At 32.5% G+C, this 18,206-nt stretch overlaps 1 protein-coding gene and 1 long non-coding RNA gene across 2 annotated transcripts; both read left to right on the top strand.

Moving 5' to 3' along the window:
• The first annotated feature begins 11,443 nt into the window (after positions 1 to 11,443).
• LOC111712912 (DNA-directed RNA polymerase II subunit RPB1) lies at positions 11,444 to 15,562 on the top strand. Its single transcript, XM_023487669.1, has 5 exons — positions 11,444 to 11,526; positions 12,515 to 12,584; positions 13,445 to 13,518; positions 13,602 to 14,726; positions 15,379 to 15,562. Exons 1-5 carry the CDS (start codon positions 11,474 to 11,476, stop codon positions 15,560 to 15,562), a joined length of 1,506 nt encoding a protein of 501 aa, XP_023343437.1. The 5' UTR covers positions 11,444 to 11,473.
• An 89-nt stretch (positions 15,563 to 15,651) lies between these two features.
• On the top strand, positions 15,652 to 17,494 carry LOC111712924 (uncharacterized). Its single transcript, XR_002767558.1, has 3 exons — positions 15,652 to 15,705; positions 16,573 to 16,922; positions 17,441 to 17,494. It is a non-coding gene; the product is annotated as an uncharacterized LOC111712924 (long non-coding RNA).
• The last annotated feature ends 712 nt before the right edge of the window (positions 17,495 to 18,206 follow it).

Here is an 18,206-nt window from a genome sequence, read left to right as displayed (position 1 = left end):
TGAATAGATGAATAGATGAATGGATAAATAGATGATAGATGGAAAGGATGAATAGGCGAATGGATGAATGGATAAAATGATGAATAGGTGAATAGATGAATGGTTGGATAAATAGAGGAAAGGATGAGAGGATGAATAGATGAATAGATGAATAGATGAAGGACAAGGTGTTTCTTTAATTTGTTTAGATCTTGTATTCAACTGTTTCACGGTACAGAACATAGTAATGGGGCGGGGCTGGGCCGGGGTAATTTAACAAAGAATTTGTATACTTTGATATTTCCAAAAAAAATCGAATTAAATCTGATCCAGAAACCGTTTCGGAAAGCACTAATTTTCAAGGTGTTTTCTTGTTGTATTCAGCTTATACCTAATTTCACACCTTTCCGGTTCTGTTCCGAATAGAACTGAAGAAACCTAGGGTAATGGAACACATGGATGTCAGCTATTTGGACGGGGGGGGGGGGGAATTTGAGCTAAATTGACACTTGATATATTAAATTTCAATAGAGAAAAAAGAAAATTTATGTATTAGCTTGTTGTACATTGATAAGTAGAAATCTCTCATTGTTAGGTTACGAGGTCGCAAAGTCTTGCTAACAATTCATCATTTGATTCAACCTTGTTGACTGTCGACGCAATTTCAAGCAACACTTAATGAAAGCGTTAAATGCCCTATTCGTAATTATACTCTTTAAAACTTAGTATAAGAAAATTGATAGAAATATCCATGTTTTCTACCTCCAGGCTCCAAATTGATAGAAATATTAATGTTTTCTACCTCCAGGCTCCAAACTGATAGAAATATCAATGTTTTCTACCCCCAGGCTCCAAACTGATAGAAAAATCAATGTTTTCTACCTCCAGGCTCCAAATTGATGGTTTGCAATTGTGTTTATCCATAAAGTAAATAGCGAATTTATACAGCAAAAACAACGAAGAAAATTGACAGAAATTATCTCCTTTCGATCGATATAAAAAGGGTGATTCTTAATAAAACCACACAAAATGCAAATTTTTATTTATTTGAGCTTAAACGGTAAATTCAAAGATTAAAAATGAATCATCTAAAGGTTTGCATCTCACCTTTTTGTTGATCTGACTCCCATTTTTATCTAAAACGAACTGTAGTTGACATAGAATAGAAGCCAGTAGACGTCTTTGTAACTTTATTCAAAGTAAATCACTTTTTTTAAAATTTACTTATCAATAACAACTTTCTCTAAGCAGCCATGTCCTTAAGAATACTCAAAAAGTTCTTAAATCCAAACATTTGCCATTTTGGTGGTTGGAAGACCGTAATCCAGCCTGGAGTTGAACATCTCTTTTTCAGCAGAGATTTCAGCTCCTTAGCTCATAAGGCACTAGTTCGATTTGAGTTTCTATTTTTTTGTGCCTAATACTTAAATTATGGCTTGAATCTAGATTTTTAAAATGTATGTCACCCTTCAGGTCGTTAAACAGAATATTTTACATGTGATTTTATTTTTTGTATTAAATATGACTTATGAAGCTTAAGAAGTTGTTTGTGTGATGGATTTCGACTAGAAACATGGTACATACCCGAAAATAGTCAGTTTATAATTTCTCCAGCACTGGCTTATTTTGTATACACAACTTACGCACCTCTGCCCCTTTAGTAAAAGTAAATTCAACCTATATGAAGCATAAAGTCTGACCGCGTCAACCTTGTTGCACCGGCTAGTCCTGTCCATAGAGCTAGGTTTAATACAAACTGGGAACGGAAAGGTTGACCATGCTGCCCGTGAACTTGATCTCTCTTTTCAAAATGGGTTGAGATGTTTTTGTAATTATTTTTCCATCAATTAATCTTATAGGATCCTGTTCTTAACATTTATTGAGTTTTTGATCATATTCTCTCTGATTTTGTTGGTTAATTTTGGAGTTTTACAATCTTGTTTTTTTTTAGAATCACCCTTTTTATCTTATTGTGGCACAGTTTATCTATATCTATTTCTATATCTGTATCTATATCTATATCTGTATTTTATCTATATCTATTTCTGTATCTGTATCTATATCTATATCTATATCTATATCTATATCTATATCTATATATCTATTTCTGTATCTGTATCTATATCTATATCTGTATCTATATCTATATCTATATCTATATCTATTTCTACATCTATATCTATATATATATCTATATCTATCTATCTATCTATCTAGGTAGAAATGTGCCCCGCCTTCTAAACCTGGTATATTGGGCGTTGACACCTCATTAGACGTCATTAAATGACACTTTGATCCTTTTAGACCAAGAACTGTCTTGTTCAGTTCATTCAGTTCATGATACAAGAATTATATACAAGGTTAACCACAAATAATAAGACTTAAAGGGACGGCAGTGCAGATGTAATTTCTTGTGAGAGTAGTACCTAGGGACAGGGTTGCCTTCCAAGGATGAGACTTTAAAGACGACAGTACGGAACTTAAATGGTCTGTTTCCTCAAAATCACGATTTACTGCAACCATAAACTTCTTCCTTTCTTGTCAAATCATTCAATAACCCATTTAAGACCATATTTAAGGCAGAACACTTAATTCAAAGCTTGGGATTTTCATATTTTAAAAGTTTCAACTTTCAAGATGTCCTTACAGACACATCCTTTATAAATCTCTGTACCCCGCCTGGGTACTAGAGTCTGGAACTATGGGAACTCCGCCTATTTTTTGCTTCCATAAGTGCTTAAACTTCACCTAACTCTGCTTTAATTCTGTCTAAACGTATTCGATCAAGGATCCGGTAACCGTTTGCACTTCATCTTTTCTTAGCAAGACGACCCCTAATACAGTCTTTATATCCCCAGATTATCTCCTAACTCTGCCTTAATTATTTGAAAACTTCGCTGGATTCTAATCTATGATCATCTCCATAATTTTATCTTCTGTTGTTCATACCATATCATAATAAAATATATTCTAGCAGATATAACTTTTTCATGACAATGAACATTAGGTAATTATACAACGCATTCTTTACAAAGACGATTTTGTCTTAATTCCCATGTTTATTGGGGCCCCCTGTAGATAATCTGATACAGGGTGTCCCGAACACGATTAACATGGGAATCAAGCGACGACTTCTTTATTCTTTTTCTCCACACGGCATTATTGTTTAATCACAATGTTAGTAGTATTCTAGTTAAAATTTTAAGTCCCGAAAACTATTAGACTTGGGAGCCTTGGGCTTCAAATTGTGGATTACTTTTTGCATCCTCAAAACTGACCTAGATATTGAGAAACTCGTCCAGATTCCCAAACACTTTTTTTTGAAAATGTGGATGTGGTGTATATTCGTAAATTTTTATAGATACAGAGTTTGAAAAGCTCATTAGACGTACAATCTTTTTTGGCATCCCTTTTTGTCATCAATTAAATCATCAGAAATAAAAGACGATTTCTTATTGGGACACACTGCATCATAAAAAACCATAATATACCAGTGATGTATTCGTCGAAAACAGCGGGCCATAATGTCGTCTTTTTAGACAGAGTTTAACGGTGGTGTATTTTTCGACCTACGCATATCCTCTATATTACACTTCTGACCTACTTGCACGTGGTTTTCCAGCTGCTTTTTAGCTGTTGTAGGTTTGTTAAACTATAGGTCAGTTGCACCTTAATTCAAAAAACTTTTGTTTGATCCGACCTACTGTAGGTCGGATGTACAATTATTTGTAGGTCGGATAGTCATCGATTGTAGGTCGTATTTATACTTAAGTAGGTCGGATACATATGCATTTGTAGGTCGGATGGTCATCAATTGTAGGTCGGATTTACACTTTAGTAGGTCGGATGCATTTGTAGGTCGGATGCACACATTTGTAGGTCGGATGGTCATCGGTTGTAGGTCGGATTTACACTTTTGTAGGTCGGATATATGCATTTGTAGGTCGGATGGTCATCTAGATATGTACATCTGACCTCGCTCCATGCACATGACTAGAACTCAATCATGCCTGTAGGTCGGATTAAAAAAATAAAATGTGTAACCGACCTACAGCTGTCGTAGGTCGGATATAGCAATAGGTCAGAAAGTTAGTAGGTCGGAAGTTCAGTATAGAGGATGTTGCGTTTAGACGATGCAACATTACCAGTTTGGCCTAAGCCGTTTTACCCACAATTGATGCTTCAGAGAAGACTGTGCGGATTTTGTTTACTTAAATATATGGCTTCCTGCTACTTTGAAACTTGCTTTTTTATTTGCCCAATCAATCATCAAAAAAGCTATGGAAAGCCGAAAGAATATATATATATTTTGCTCAGTCCCTAAATAGGATAAAAGGAAGACGACATTATTAAGCGTCCTATTTATCCAATTTTTACAGACGAAACTTGTTTAATTTAACATTAAAATTTGCTACCACGGACTTCAGTTTAGGGCTTTATTTCCATGCAATATCTTCATACAGAGAATGCAGAGCTTATTCGATCAGGCGTGTATACAGGGGGGCAGTAGTCCTCTTGCCCCCTCTGAGATTTATGGACGAAGTATAAATCAGTTGTGGTAGATAAAATGAACTTGCACCCGTCTGCAAAGGGGTTATTTTACCCATAAAAAGTAGTTGAACAATTTTCCCCTACTTAATAAAAATTATAGCTATGAGCGCATTATGTAAGTGTTTGGCATGTCTTCCCGCAACCCGGAGAAGATTATATTGAAGAGGAGAGGTGGGGGAGAAACAAAGAGGACAGAGGGCTAATGATATTCTTCAGGAGACTAAACAGGACTTGAGAGAGTAATACAGAACTATACAATTACAAAGGGATACATAATACTTGTTAGTCCTTGAATTGTAACTATAATGGGCTACATAGGGAACATGCAGTAGACTTAATATAAAATAACTGAATTTTTAAGGCCAGGGTGGGAAACATTTTTTTAACTTGCCCCCCCCCCTCGTTTAAATCCTGTAAACGCGCCTGCACAACCAACCAAAATACAAGAATTCAGATTCCTGGACGTACAGTAATGACCCGTCTTTAGAAATGTAATAAGAGCTATAATGCTTAACCTATTTTTTTGGCATACAGTGAAACCCTTAGTAACGAATACATCGAAAGAATTCATCAAATGTCGTATTCTTCACTTTCTGATAATGGAATGTTGCAGATATTTAGTTTTTTAATTAAATGATTATATGGAACTCTTTAAAACTGTCCCCGCATATTCATTGGCTATTTTTTTATTTTCGCAAATACTGAAATTTACGTAATACAGGGTGTCCCACATCATATTAGACCGAGAACGGGTCTAAATTACGATTTTCGGGACTAATTAGAAAATTTCATTAGAATGAATCATTTTGAAAAATAACATAAGGCTTACATAAAAATTTTCTTGCGGAAAATGATAAGTTTTTCGAGTATTAAGAGTCTATTTTGGTGTTAAAGATTGGAGATAATCTAATATGATATGGGACGCTCTGTATAGTATAAAACTCATTGAAAAATTGTCAAGACGACTTTTGATAAATTCTTCCGATGTATTCTTTATTAAGGGTTTCACTGTAGTCTCCGACAGCTTTTAAAAATTAAAATTAAAATTACGTCGTCTCTAAATTCCCATGTTCATTAAGGGCGCACAGACATCACTACAGTTATCAATAATAAAATGTAATAGCTATGGATAATGGATGTCAATCCACAAAAGATTGCCAATGACTAAAATCTGGTCATTTTTGCATTGATTTAAGTGCACTTGCATGACAGTTTAAAATCTGTGGTAATTGAAATAAACTGGATTAATGTTTCCGACGAAAATAAAATCTTTATTTATTTTGTTTTTAATTCTTAAGTAAACTTTTTAAAGTTATTTTATCACCGAATCCCTGTATCAATATTTAGAAGTAAAACTTTACTAATATTTTTATTTTCTAATGAAAATGGAATTCATTTGAATCAATTTTAAGAGTGAGATGCTCTTACAACATAATCGTTAGTGTTAGGAGGCATGGTCTCATTCATATCATGTTCTACAGCCTTGGAAACATCAGGGTGCACCTCCGGACAGTGGTAGGGTTCAACCAAACTACAGTCCTGAATAGTAAAGATGGTAGGGTTCAACCAAACTACAATCCTAACATTATAGGGTTTAAGTGCAAACTACAATCCGGCATGGTAGGGTTCAACCAAACTACAATCCTCCAAATTTTATAGGGTTCAACCAAACTTCAATCCTAAACATTTAGGGGTTCAACCACATTACTAAATATTATAGGGTTCAATCAAACTACAATCCTAAACATTATATGGTTCAACCATACAATCTTAAACATTTTAGGGTTCAAAAAAACTACAAGCCGTTCCAATAAACATTGGAATTGAGAGACAACATGAAAGTCGTCTTTGATTTCTAATTTAAGCCATGCCAATGAAACTTGAAAGTAAAAAAATGTGGCTGTACGCCCTCCGAGTTTTTCATAAAGTGGTCTATACCCTTCTTGTGTCTTCAAAATTGACGAAGGTATTATATATTAAGACAATTTCTATTTATTAAAAAATTGAAATTTCAAATTTTCCAATATCTCCGTCAATTTTGAAGATGCAAAAATGGTATACTTCATTTTGAAAATCTCAAGACCAGGCATGTTTGGTATTAAATGTTAAAACTGGAATACTGCAAAAAATGTGTTCATGAAAATATGCCTCATGGATCGAAGACGATATAAATGTCGTCACTTAATTCCCATGATTGTTATATATTTTTATTATAATACTAAACATTATAGGGTTTAACCATACTATGTACAATCCTAACATTATAGGGTTCAACCAAACTACATTCCTAAACAATATAGGGTTCAAATAAACTACAATCCTAAATGTATAGGGTATAACCAAACTACAATCCTAAACATTATACGGTTCAACCAAACTACAACGTAAACATGATAGGATTCAACCAAACTACAATCCTAAAGATTATAGGATTCAACCATGAACATGCAATCCTAAACATTATAGGGTTCAACAAAACTACAATCCTAAACATGATAGGATTCAACCAAACTACAATCCTAAAGATTATAGAGTTCAACCAAACCATTATCCTAAATATTATAGTGTTCAACCAACCTACAATCCTAAACATTAAATGGTTCAACCATACTACAATCCTAAACATTATATGGTTCAACCAAATTGCAATCCTAACCATTATAGGATTCAACCACACTACAATTATAAACATTACATATGGTTTAACCAAACTACAATCCTAAACATTATAGGATTCAACCAAACTACAATCCTAAACATTACATGGTTCAACCAAACTACAATCCTAAACATTATAGGATTCAACCACACTACAATTATAAACATTACATATGGTTTAACCAAACTACAATCCTAAACATTATAGGATTCAACCAAACTACAATCCTAAACATTACATGGTTCAACCAAACTACAATCCTAAACATTATTGGGTGGTTCAACCAAACTACAATCCTAAACATGATAGGATTCAATTAGACTATACAATCTATTCAGAACTTGTAAACGTTGCACAAGCAAATTGAATTAAATATAATCAGTGGGTCTTTTATAATTTCTACGAACCTTTTTTATCTCAAAATTGTTTCAATAAGATTTACCTCTGTAAAGATAAGATAAACTCCAGGGTTGGGAGCAGGAGCTGGAGCTGGAGCTGGAGTAATTGTTCCTCCTGTAACCCAGAGCAGGAGTAGGATGCATCTTCCGAGTTCACAGATATTCATCACTACTATCTAGTCTTTATAAAATTAATTCGCAGGATTAGAAAAAAGTATGACCAATTATTTTTTATCCTTTTTGTGAGCTATCATCCCTTTAATTTACCTTTCTTATCCCAACCAAATCACTTTTACATTCTTATTATTCCATTTTGTTCTCCCATCTGACCGCTTTATTATTTTAGTAAAGGTAGACTATTAGCTAAGCGCCCATGAGATGTTGAAATTAGAGAAAAATGTTTCGTCTTTTTGTGGTTTTATGGCGTGGACCGGATATAACACTGCCAGTTAAATTAAACTCCTGGGATACACGAGAATTTGACCAAGAATTAAGAAATATTCTAAAGAAAGGACTGCATTGTGCATGTATCGTGTGACTTTAATTAAACCACAACCGGGGCCGGGAGAAACCGACTGAGCGCATTCTTAACAAGTTTTGACCTCTGAATTATAATTTGAATGCTGACCTGTTGAGAACTAATCTTCTAATGAATAATTCATCTTATGAAGGATCGTTTATTTGCATCTGGATGAAAGAAGTTGATCAGTTGACACAACAAACATAATTATTATTGTTTAATGTTTTGACTTGTTTCATCTTTGTTTTATCCTTCATTGATATTAAATAAAATCTATGACAAGAGTGTGTGTACTGTACAAAGTAAAAGTAAAGTAAAAGTAGAAACTAAATTTGAAAAATAGATTTCATTTCAATTTATGCTTTGATACAAAATGTATTTATTTTAACAGAAGTAAATATCAAGATTTTTAGAGCTAAGATTAAACTAATTTTTCTTGGATATTCTGTGATCAGAAGAGTCCGAGAGATCTAGAACTAAAGTGGAAATCGAGATCAAGCTTTGTAGAGTAGCACATGTGTTTAATAGAGTTGGACTGGACATCTATTTTTCCTTATGTTTCAAGATCTAATTATATATGTATTCCCCTTTTAGAGCATATGTTAAAGGGAGTGACCGGCTATGTAATGTAGTTGAACTGGGTATACAGTATTGTAGAAAACTTCTTTCGGATTCATTTGAAACATATAAAACTTTTTAAAGATCTGTAAATCCTGAGTTTGAGCGCAAATTCGACGTTCAAAACTCCTACTTTGGGGCTAGATGCGTTTTCAGAATTAGTTTTTTTTAAATTATTAAATAACAACGACAAAAAATAAAGTAAAAATTATACAGTAAACTAATTAGATGGTTAGGAACAAATTTCTCAAAAGAAATTTGTCAATAAATCATTGCTAGAATCAATTATTTCGTTTTCATCATTACATTGAATTTCTTATTTTTTTTTTAACTTATTCGCAGATTTTTTTCAAATTCTTCAAATGTCGTTTTTTCAATAATAATTATAGAAAATCTGCAGAAAATCTTTGTGAATAATGCAAAAATAGAAGCTAATAATTGAAAAAGATTAATTTTTTTCGATGATAAGATTAATTTTTATTTTTTTTTAACCTGTACAATTTTTACTTTATTTTATGTCGTCGTTATTTAATAATTAAAAAAAAAACTATTTCTGAAAACGTATCTACCCCAAAGTAGAAGTTTTGAACGTCGAATTTGTGCTCAAACTCAGGATTTACAGATCTTTAAAAAATGAATCCGAAAGAAGTTTTCCACAAAACCAAAACTGCATACTCAGTTCAACTACCTTACATAGCCAGTCACTCCCTTCAAATGTTTAGATATACACTATACAGTTAAAAAAAAGTTCGAGGCTGCAAGGTAATTCTATGTATGACATGACAGTGTGTCCCAAATAACATGAATGTTAAAGACGACTACAAAGGATCTTTGAAAGGATTTGCTGTTTTTTGTTAACCTACTTTTTTGGAATGATTCATTGCCATTCCCTTATGGATGTGATCTTCTTTTTCTAGAGTGCTTTAAATTTAAATAGTGATAAAGATTTGCATTATGATCTTCATCTATCAAACAAAACCTAAATTGTCTAAATCTATAGAAACGCAGAATTGCAATGAATCATTCCAAAAAAGTAGGTTAACAAAAAATATCTCAAATCCTTTCAAAGATCCTTTGTAGTCGTCTTTAACATTCATGTTATTTGGGACACACTCATGTCATACATGGAATTAAATTTATGTATATAAAGTAATTTTTTACTCTGGTCATTTTGAGAGCACAATTTAGAAACCTTGTTTTAAGAATTTTTCTTGTAAAATTAAAACTATGTTGACTAATAAATGTTGCAAATTATTTCAAAGACAATCTTCAAGTCATTTCTCCAGTGTCATGTTTCGTTACTTCGTAAGACTTCCTGTAAAGTGTACATACATTGCAGAATTAAACGCGCATAAATTAATGTATATCACAATTAAGAGTGACCCAAAGGCCGGTTGCAAGCTCTCACGCATTAATCGATGACAGATTTTCCCAGTTACTTCTTAAAAACTAAAGAAATGAATAAGTGCTTTAAAGTTTATGAATGTAAATGTCTAGGGTTACAAAAAAAGATTAAGTAAAGCGCACGCGGCTCGATACTTCAAAGTCAACCCGGACTGGAAAATTATTATAACTTTTCATTGCAGCCTATATCTATGTGATCTGTATGGTAAAATAACATATTTGGATCTAGATATTTCTAACAAATGATTATAATAATTACACATTATGACATTACTTTCATTTCTGGGGCGTCTTCTGTTATACGTAATTTAAGTGGCAGGAAGTATGACGGATAGATAGATAGTCCTATTTGGGAAATGGATGTTCTATTTATTCAGTTTGATAAACTCTTTGAATACCAACGGATGCAGAAGAAAGTTAATAATAGAAATAAAAGTGAAAGTTTTTTTCAGTTTCATCTTTTCTACACTATAGAGAAACTGATGATGTATTACACAAATTCTTCAAGATCTCTTTACTATCGTTACGACGTAAACAGGAGAATTTAAGAGTAACTAGGGGGGGGGGGGGGAGGGCAAAGAAGGGGCAAAGGAGGGGGTCCTTGATAAAATTAAATATTCCAAATTCTGTGCGCTTTGTGTTAATTGCTAACATAAAATAACAGCTTAAAAGTATGTATATATACAGAGTAACCCCAAACAAAACTTGGATTAGCGTTTTTTAGCCCCAACAATCTTCTAAAGTGACTCAAAAAAAATAGTCTAGGAAAAAAAATGTTGTATTAGAAAGGATCGTGAATGTTTTATTATATCATTCTATGCTGACTTTTGGCATAAAACTATAATTACTTTAAACAATTAATAATTTATATTATTCTTTTCAAGTCTATCGCATCGAGAGAGAGAAAATATAATTAGAAATATAATAAGGAATAAATAATTCGATTACTATAATTTTTATATTACAAATTATTTCTTACAGAGGCACCAATTTGCTGCCATGCAAAAAAATTGCATATTTGGCATTGGATATGAATGTTTTTGTAAAATATTGATTAGCTGAAGTTAACGCCAACAAAGAGATTTGCAAATGTTCCACATAATGTCACACTTAATGGATTGGAAGAAAAAAACTTTCTTACAAGACCCCTTATGAAATTAAAAACTATCCGCTGAAGCATATTAATGAGACTTTTTTAACGATAAAAGGTCTGAAAATCCGTTATTCCTGTTTTTTTTTAGGGTCACCCAGCTTATATCTAAAATCATTGAAATTCTTCTTTACAATATTCTGACAATATAAACTATTTTTTTAAGAAAAAAGAATAATGTAGAATATTAAAGAATGGAGAATAAATTCCTAGATTTCTGGTCGGAGAATCATAGAATAATAAAAAGGTAGCATTTTAGTTTATATCACGGCGAAGTAGAGGACATTTTTATCATTCGTTATGAATTTTTTTCTATAAACATTCAGCGAAACTTGATACAGTGAAACCCTTAATAACGAATACATCGAAAGAATTCATCAAATGTCTTATTCTTCACTTTCTGATAATGGAATGTTGCAGATATTTAGTTTTTTAATTAAATGATTATAAGGAATTCTTTAAAACTGTTCCCGCATATTCATGGCTTCATTTATGGTCGTAAATACTGAAATTTACGTAATATAGTATAAAACTCATTGAAAAATTGTCAAGACGACATTTGATAAATTCTTCCGATGTATTCGTTTTTAAGGGTTTCTCTGTATGCTAAAGATAATTCTAAGATAAACCAAGCAAAATACCCAGGCAAAAAATTTATAAAAACAAAAATAAACAAAGAGTGCTGCTCAAAATTTGCGACCAAAAATAATTCTGAGGACTGAGGAGTGCTTCATTAATTATTAGGCGCACATACACTTTTAATGTTTAATGTCAACCCCTATCTTTATATAATCTTTACAGAGGCTTTGCCACTTCTCTATTTCTTTTTTAGCTTTCAATTGTTGCTCTTCAGGTTGCCTTTTATTGCTATTCATCCAAAAAAATATATTTAAAAATAACAAAATGTCGACATTTCTTCGCGGCCAAATATTTCAACGTTGATAATCCAAACACCATCCCTGGGGTTGACAATGAGTTGATCATGGGCCCGTTTTAATTGTGCATTGCAATATTACAATACATATTTAACCCTGTAGCAAAAACTTCCTCATCCTCCCTGTTAAATAGATAATTACGAAAAACAATTCCAATTTTGAAATTATAAAACAAAGCTTTTCCTTAAAATGATGTTTAACTTAACATAAATGAACAATATTGAAGAAAGAGTTAATTATTCGGCTGGAAAATAGTAAAACCCTGGATTGCTCATTTGAAAAACTTGAATTATTTTGAAGAGATGATTATGCTGGGGAGCCCCATCAAGCTGGATTTGCTACTGTAGAAACTGTTCAGCTTTTGGCACAGGTAGAATAAGCCACCTTGGTTTATTGTATGTACAGTTCCACTGCACAGCTTGTGCAGTGTACATTTTACAGTTACACTGCACAGTTTGTGCAGTGTACATTTTATAGTTACGCTGCACAATTTGTGCAGTCTACATTTTACAGTTACACTGGCACTGCACAGTTTGTGCAGTGCACACTCTACAGATACACTGCACAGTTTGTGAAGTGTACATTTTACAGTAACACTGCACAGCGTAATTTCAAGTGACCCTCCATGCAAAGATCGGGCATTGCTATCTATGCAGGAAGGGTCACTTGAAATTACGATAACAGTTTCTTTGAATCTAGTTTAGGTCAAGTATATACTATGCGTACAGTACAGCAACTATAATTATAGTTCTGGACGGTACGGTGTACAAGGTATATATAGCACATTAATCTTAGTTCAAGTTAAGTGTGCAATCTACATTGCACTGTACAACCACCATAGCTCTAAGTCTGGCAAATTGCACACTGTGCATTGTACAGAAACCATTATTCTAATTTTGAAGTGTATACAGAACGCAGTACAATGTACAGTGTACAGCCACCTTAGTTCTTTATGAGGTTAATTGTACACTGCACATATTTTACAGCGACTATATAGTTAAGGTAAAGTGTAATCTAGTGATATTTATAATAATAATGTTTAATTTTTCACTCCAACCTTCTCCAATTCTTTCAAAATCATTTTCAACTTTTCAAAATTTATATCCCTAAATAGGCAGTTTAAAATGAAAGTTTAAAATTAAAGTTTAAAATTAAAGTTTAAAATTAAAGTTTAAAATTAAAGTTTAAAATTAAAGTTTAAAATGGAAGTTTAAGTTTGATTATTTTTAGGTTCTAACCATAGGAGGGGTTATTCTGCTGAGTGCTCTAGCTGGAGATGGTATATTTAACAGATTTAGGTTATGGTAAGTTCGACGTACCATTACAGCCTCTAACTCATTCATTTGTACTTAGTAGTGTAATTGTGATGCAATTTTCTTGTTTACAGGGCAGACCCTGCCAGATTTGGATATCCTGCTCTAGGGTATCAGTATCCTGGTCTACACCCTGCTGGTGGTGTTCAGTATCCTGCCCTACACCCACATAGTAGTCTTCCTTATACTAGCATATACTCGGAGTACTTCCAGACACATCCGTATCTTAGAAGCTCTCATATACAACCTGTTTACACAACAACTAAACCAGTTCATTTCTACAAATACAACCAGCCAAAACCAGTTTATCAACAACATAAACCGGTTTATCAACAACCTAAACCAGTCTACCAACTTCCAAAACAAGTCTACAAACCGCAAAAACCAGTTTATCAACCACGAAAACCAATCAACCAACAAAATAAACCAAACGATAACTCTGTCTACCAGAAACTAAGGCAACTCTACAAAAATCAACAGGATTACAAACAAACGAAACCAGTCCACTATCAACACAAACCTATTTACAAGCAACAAAAACCATCATACAACCAACGAAAAGAAATCTATCAAAGACAAAAACCTCCTATCCATCAGAAGCAAAAGCCAAACCAAGCCTACAAAACGCATGATATTCCCTATAATAAACCTAAACAAGTTTACCAACCCCCTAGATCAGCTTACAAGAATGAAGTATCTTCAAATCCACAGTATGGCCATGTTTCTTTTCCTAGTGTAAATGATCATCAATACAATCAACCTTCCATTCAAACCTCAAAAAGTAAAAAACCAGAAGCTTCAAAGTATCCGACCTTTTTGCCGGAAGAAAATTTTACTGTTAATGATGACAATACTAATAAAAACCCAGAAGCTTCAAAATATTTGAATTTCCCACCGGAAGAAGATTTTACAGATTATGATAATAAAGATAAAAAGCAAGAAACTTCAAAACATTTGACTTTTCCCCCAGTGGATGGATTTTATGATGATATTTCTAAAGATTATACAAGAGATGCCACCCCAATAGACGGCAGTATTGAAAAACAACAGCTGAACACACCTAACCAGTACAGTACAAACTTTGCTGAGAATGTACTAGCCAGCAAAATACCAGAACCAAAACCTGTATTGAGTATCACCAATTCAGAATTAGGAGGATATAAGACACAAGATTCTTACCGATTTAAGTCAAGCCCCAGGTAATTTTGTAAGAGTTAGATACTCCTAAACGGTTTAACAATATCAAAATTAATTGAATTTTGTCAGGAACTGGATTAAATGAGTTTTGAGAGGTAGTTGAACTAAAATTTAGCCGCGCCGGTTCAAATTCTGAAATACGATTCACTCTCTAACTAATTACCTGAATACTTATGAATCTTTAACTTTAAATCTGTGATTCAGGATTTGAACCGGCAGTGAGTGTTCAAACACCGAATTTAATAAATTGGAGAGGTTGTTAAAGTACCCTCCGTCATCTAGTTCAAATCCTAAATCACTATTTACTCTCAAACTAAATACCTAAATACTCATGAATCTTTAATTTTGAATTGGTGATTCAGGATTTGATCCGGCGATTGTTATTTCAACGACTGAATTTATAATGAATATGCAAGGTTGTTGAACTACATTTTAAATTCTGAATTAAATCTTAAATCCTAAATCACCGATTCACTCTCCAATTAATTACCTTAATACTTAAAACTTTTTAACATCGTACTGTGATTCAGGATTTAAACCGGCGGTAGGTCGGTCAACCTAAATTCGGTCCCAGTTTTCTCTTTTCTCAAACCTCAACACTTCAGCAATCCAACCACTGAATATTTACATAATCCTATCTTGTTTACTGTTTAGACCAGTTTACAAACCAGAGAAGAAGTATGAGAGTGATTTTGTTCCCTCCTCATATGATTCGTTTCATATAATACCAGCACAAGGAATGATTTTGATCGAAACCATTTATACGACATCACTTCCCTTTACAAAAATGGAATCCAAAATAATTTTTTTAAATGATCTCTATCTCGAAGAAATATAAAATATTATGAATATTATGCTGCAAGGGTAACACACTTGATGTAAAGCTTTTACAAAAATGTTGTCAAACATCAAAATCATTTTTATTAAAGTTCTTGCAACACCTCCACCTGAAAGACTTTACCCAACTGCAGTTATTGAAAGGTTTGTTGTTTTTTCTTTGTTCAAAAAACAGTGAGCGTAACTTTATGTGATCCTCCATTTAAATAGGGTCATGTCCGATTCGAAACAGGATCCTTGAAACCCATGATCCGATTAATAATGTAGCCATAAACAGGCTGGGGAGGGGGGCGTTTGGCGTCCCCCCCCTTGTAGTTTTTTCACCTAGCATTTTTGACTTAATAAATAGAAATTTAAAGGATTTTTATTTACATTTTTTTTATTTATAGGGTAAGGGTACAGGGCGGAAAAAAAGTCTGGTCTGTGAAAAAATCTAAAATAGCACATAACTTTTTTGTGACTAAAGCTAAAGATCTAAAAACTATATTTTTAAAGAGTCGTGAAAAATTCATGTAGAAACATGTGTCACACTTTGATGTTTTTTTTTCACTTTTTTGACCATTTTTAGGCATTTTTTTCAACCCTCCCTAGCACCCAAACAATTAAAGTTATCGATCTAATTTTTTTTTCTATGAGCTGGCCTTCAAAAATTGGGCTATGAACATGCATTTCAACCCTACACCTATTCTCTAAGGACTTTTTCTATGGAGGGGGGCGCCAAACGCCCCCCAGGCTATACATAGATTCAGAGTCCCTTTTTTTTGGTGTCAAGAGTGTTTGTTCGATTCTGATAATTTCTCCTTTGTTTCTAAATCAAGAATAACTTTAGAAGACAAACCCCCAATTGTGAAAATACTCAGTTTTTAGCATAAAAACATGGATATTTGATCTAATTCATGCTTAATCAGACTTGTAAGGGTACAGTAGTGAATAGGACATGCCACTCTATCATAGAGGTTTCCTAAAATACTTTAAAAGTTCATATTTTAAACCTGAATATTACTCGTTTAGGATTAATAAAGACTCTGTACAAGTAAAACACTCAGAACAGGCCTGGACTTCAAATGATTATCTAGACCCCAGTTGGCAGTACAGTACAACACAATCTCCTCCCTACCAAACATTACCTTACTCGAACCCCAGCTCAGATTGGACTCCGATCAAGTTAAACAACAATAACATTGTTAAAGATAAAGTAACAACTAGATACAGTGAAAACTTGGGTAACAGTCTTATAGATGAATATGAGGGCGGCAGAACAAAAGATTACACTGATCAATATTATGAATACAATGATTATGATGAATACAACATATCTGACAATGATTCCGAAGTATATGACACTAGCAAGCTTTTAACAGGTAAAAACAACAAGAGTTTACCTCATAAACTAACAAATGCTAAACATTTTTAATTTATTAACCTGTAACATCCCATCTGAAATATTTCACTTAGTGGAAAATAATTATACATTCCTCGAGAGTTTATCAATTTCTTAACTAATTTTACTAGGTCTATGATAAAAACATTTACATTTAGTTTATGTTGTTTAAAAATTGGAATTCACCCATAAAATCATCCGATAGTCATATCTTGTTAATTCATATCAAACAATCAACTCATTTTTCAATCCATATTCAATAAAACAGTCAACCAATCTTTCAATCCATATTCAATAAAACAATCAACCAATCTTTCAATCCATATTCAATAAAACAGTCAACCAATCTTTCAATCCATATTCAATAAAACAGTCAACCAATCTTTCAATCAATTTATTAATCAGTCAATTAATCAAACAGTAAACCAATAAATAAATAAAAAATCAATCCAATCTTCAATAAATCAATGAATCGATTAATAAATTTATTTTTTTCAGAAGATCCTGAGTCTGGAGGATATATTAATAACCTGCAACCTCAATATATCAAGGAATAGAAATAAAAATAAATAAATAAATTATAAAAAAGTTAAATTTTTGAATTCCAAACTATGATGACAATATTTTATATTTTTTTATCTTTAAGGGAGGAGAGCCAACACCAACCTCTAAAGAATCAATATCAAAGGTAAAAACAAATAGTTTATGCTAAAGTTTAAAAAAATAACAACAGAAAAATAAAATTTTCTCAGAAAAATTATAAAATGAAAAAAATTATATTTTCAGGAAACTCTTCCCGACTATGCACCGCACAATACCTTTATCCAACCAGCCTACTCGGGTTCCTATACACAAGTAATGAAAAATTAATCAATTGAATCTAACATTATTTAAAAAAAAAATCAATTCTGTTACTTTAAAAAAGAACTTAATATTTGTTGGTTACCTCAACAAAATAAACGTATTCTCAATCCAGAAAAACGTTATTTCAAAACTTGATATTTAGTATTTACAATTATTCTTATATATTAGTATTCTAATTATCATAAAACCAATTTTCGTTTTTATAGCTTTTTCCAATTTTTGCCAGAGCCTCAAATATGAACCGATTTACATATTTTTGGACATAAAGAATATCTACTTGATAACATCTACTGTTAAATCTAATAGTGCAAAGAATAATTGTTAAAAATTAAATGTAAGTTTAATGTTTTGATACGTAACAACTATAATGAATAAAAAAGATTTTTCATCTTGCAAGGAT

Source organism: Eurytemora carolleeae, unplaced genomic scaffold (assembly GCF_000591075.1).
Source record: "Eurytemora carolleeae unplaced genomic scaffold, Eaff_2.0 scaffold724, whole genome shotgun sequence".
NCBI classification, from domain to species: Eukaryota; Metazoa; Arthropoda; class Copepoda; order Calanoida; family Temoridae; genus Eurytemora; species Eurytemora carolleeae.
Note: the sequence above shows the minus strand (reverse complement) of the source record. Positions and strands in the feature narration are given on the sequence as shown.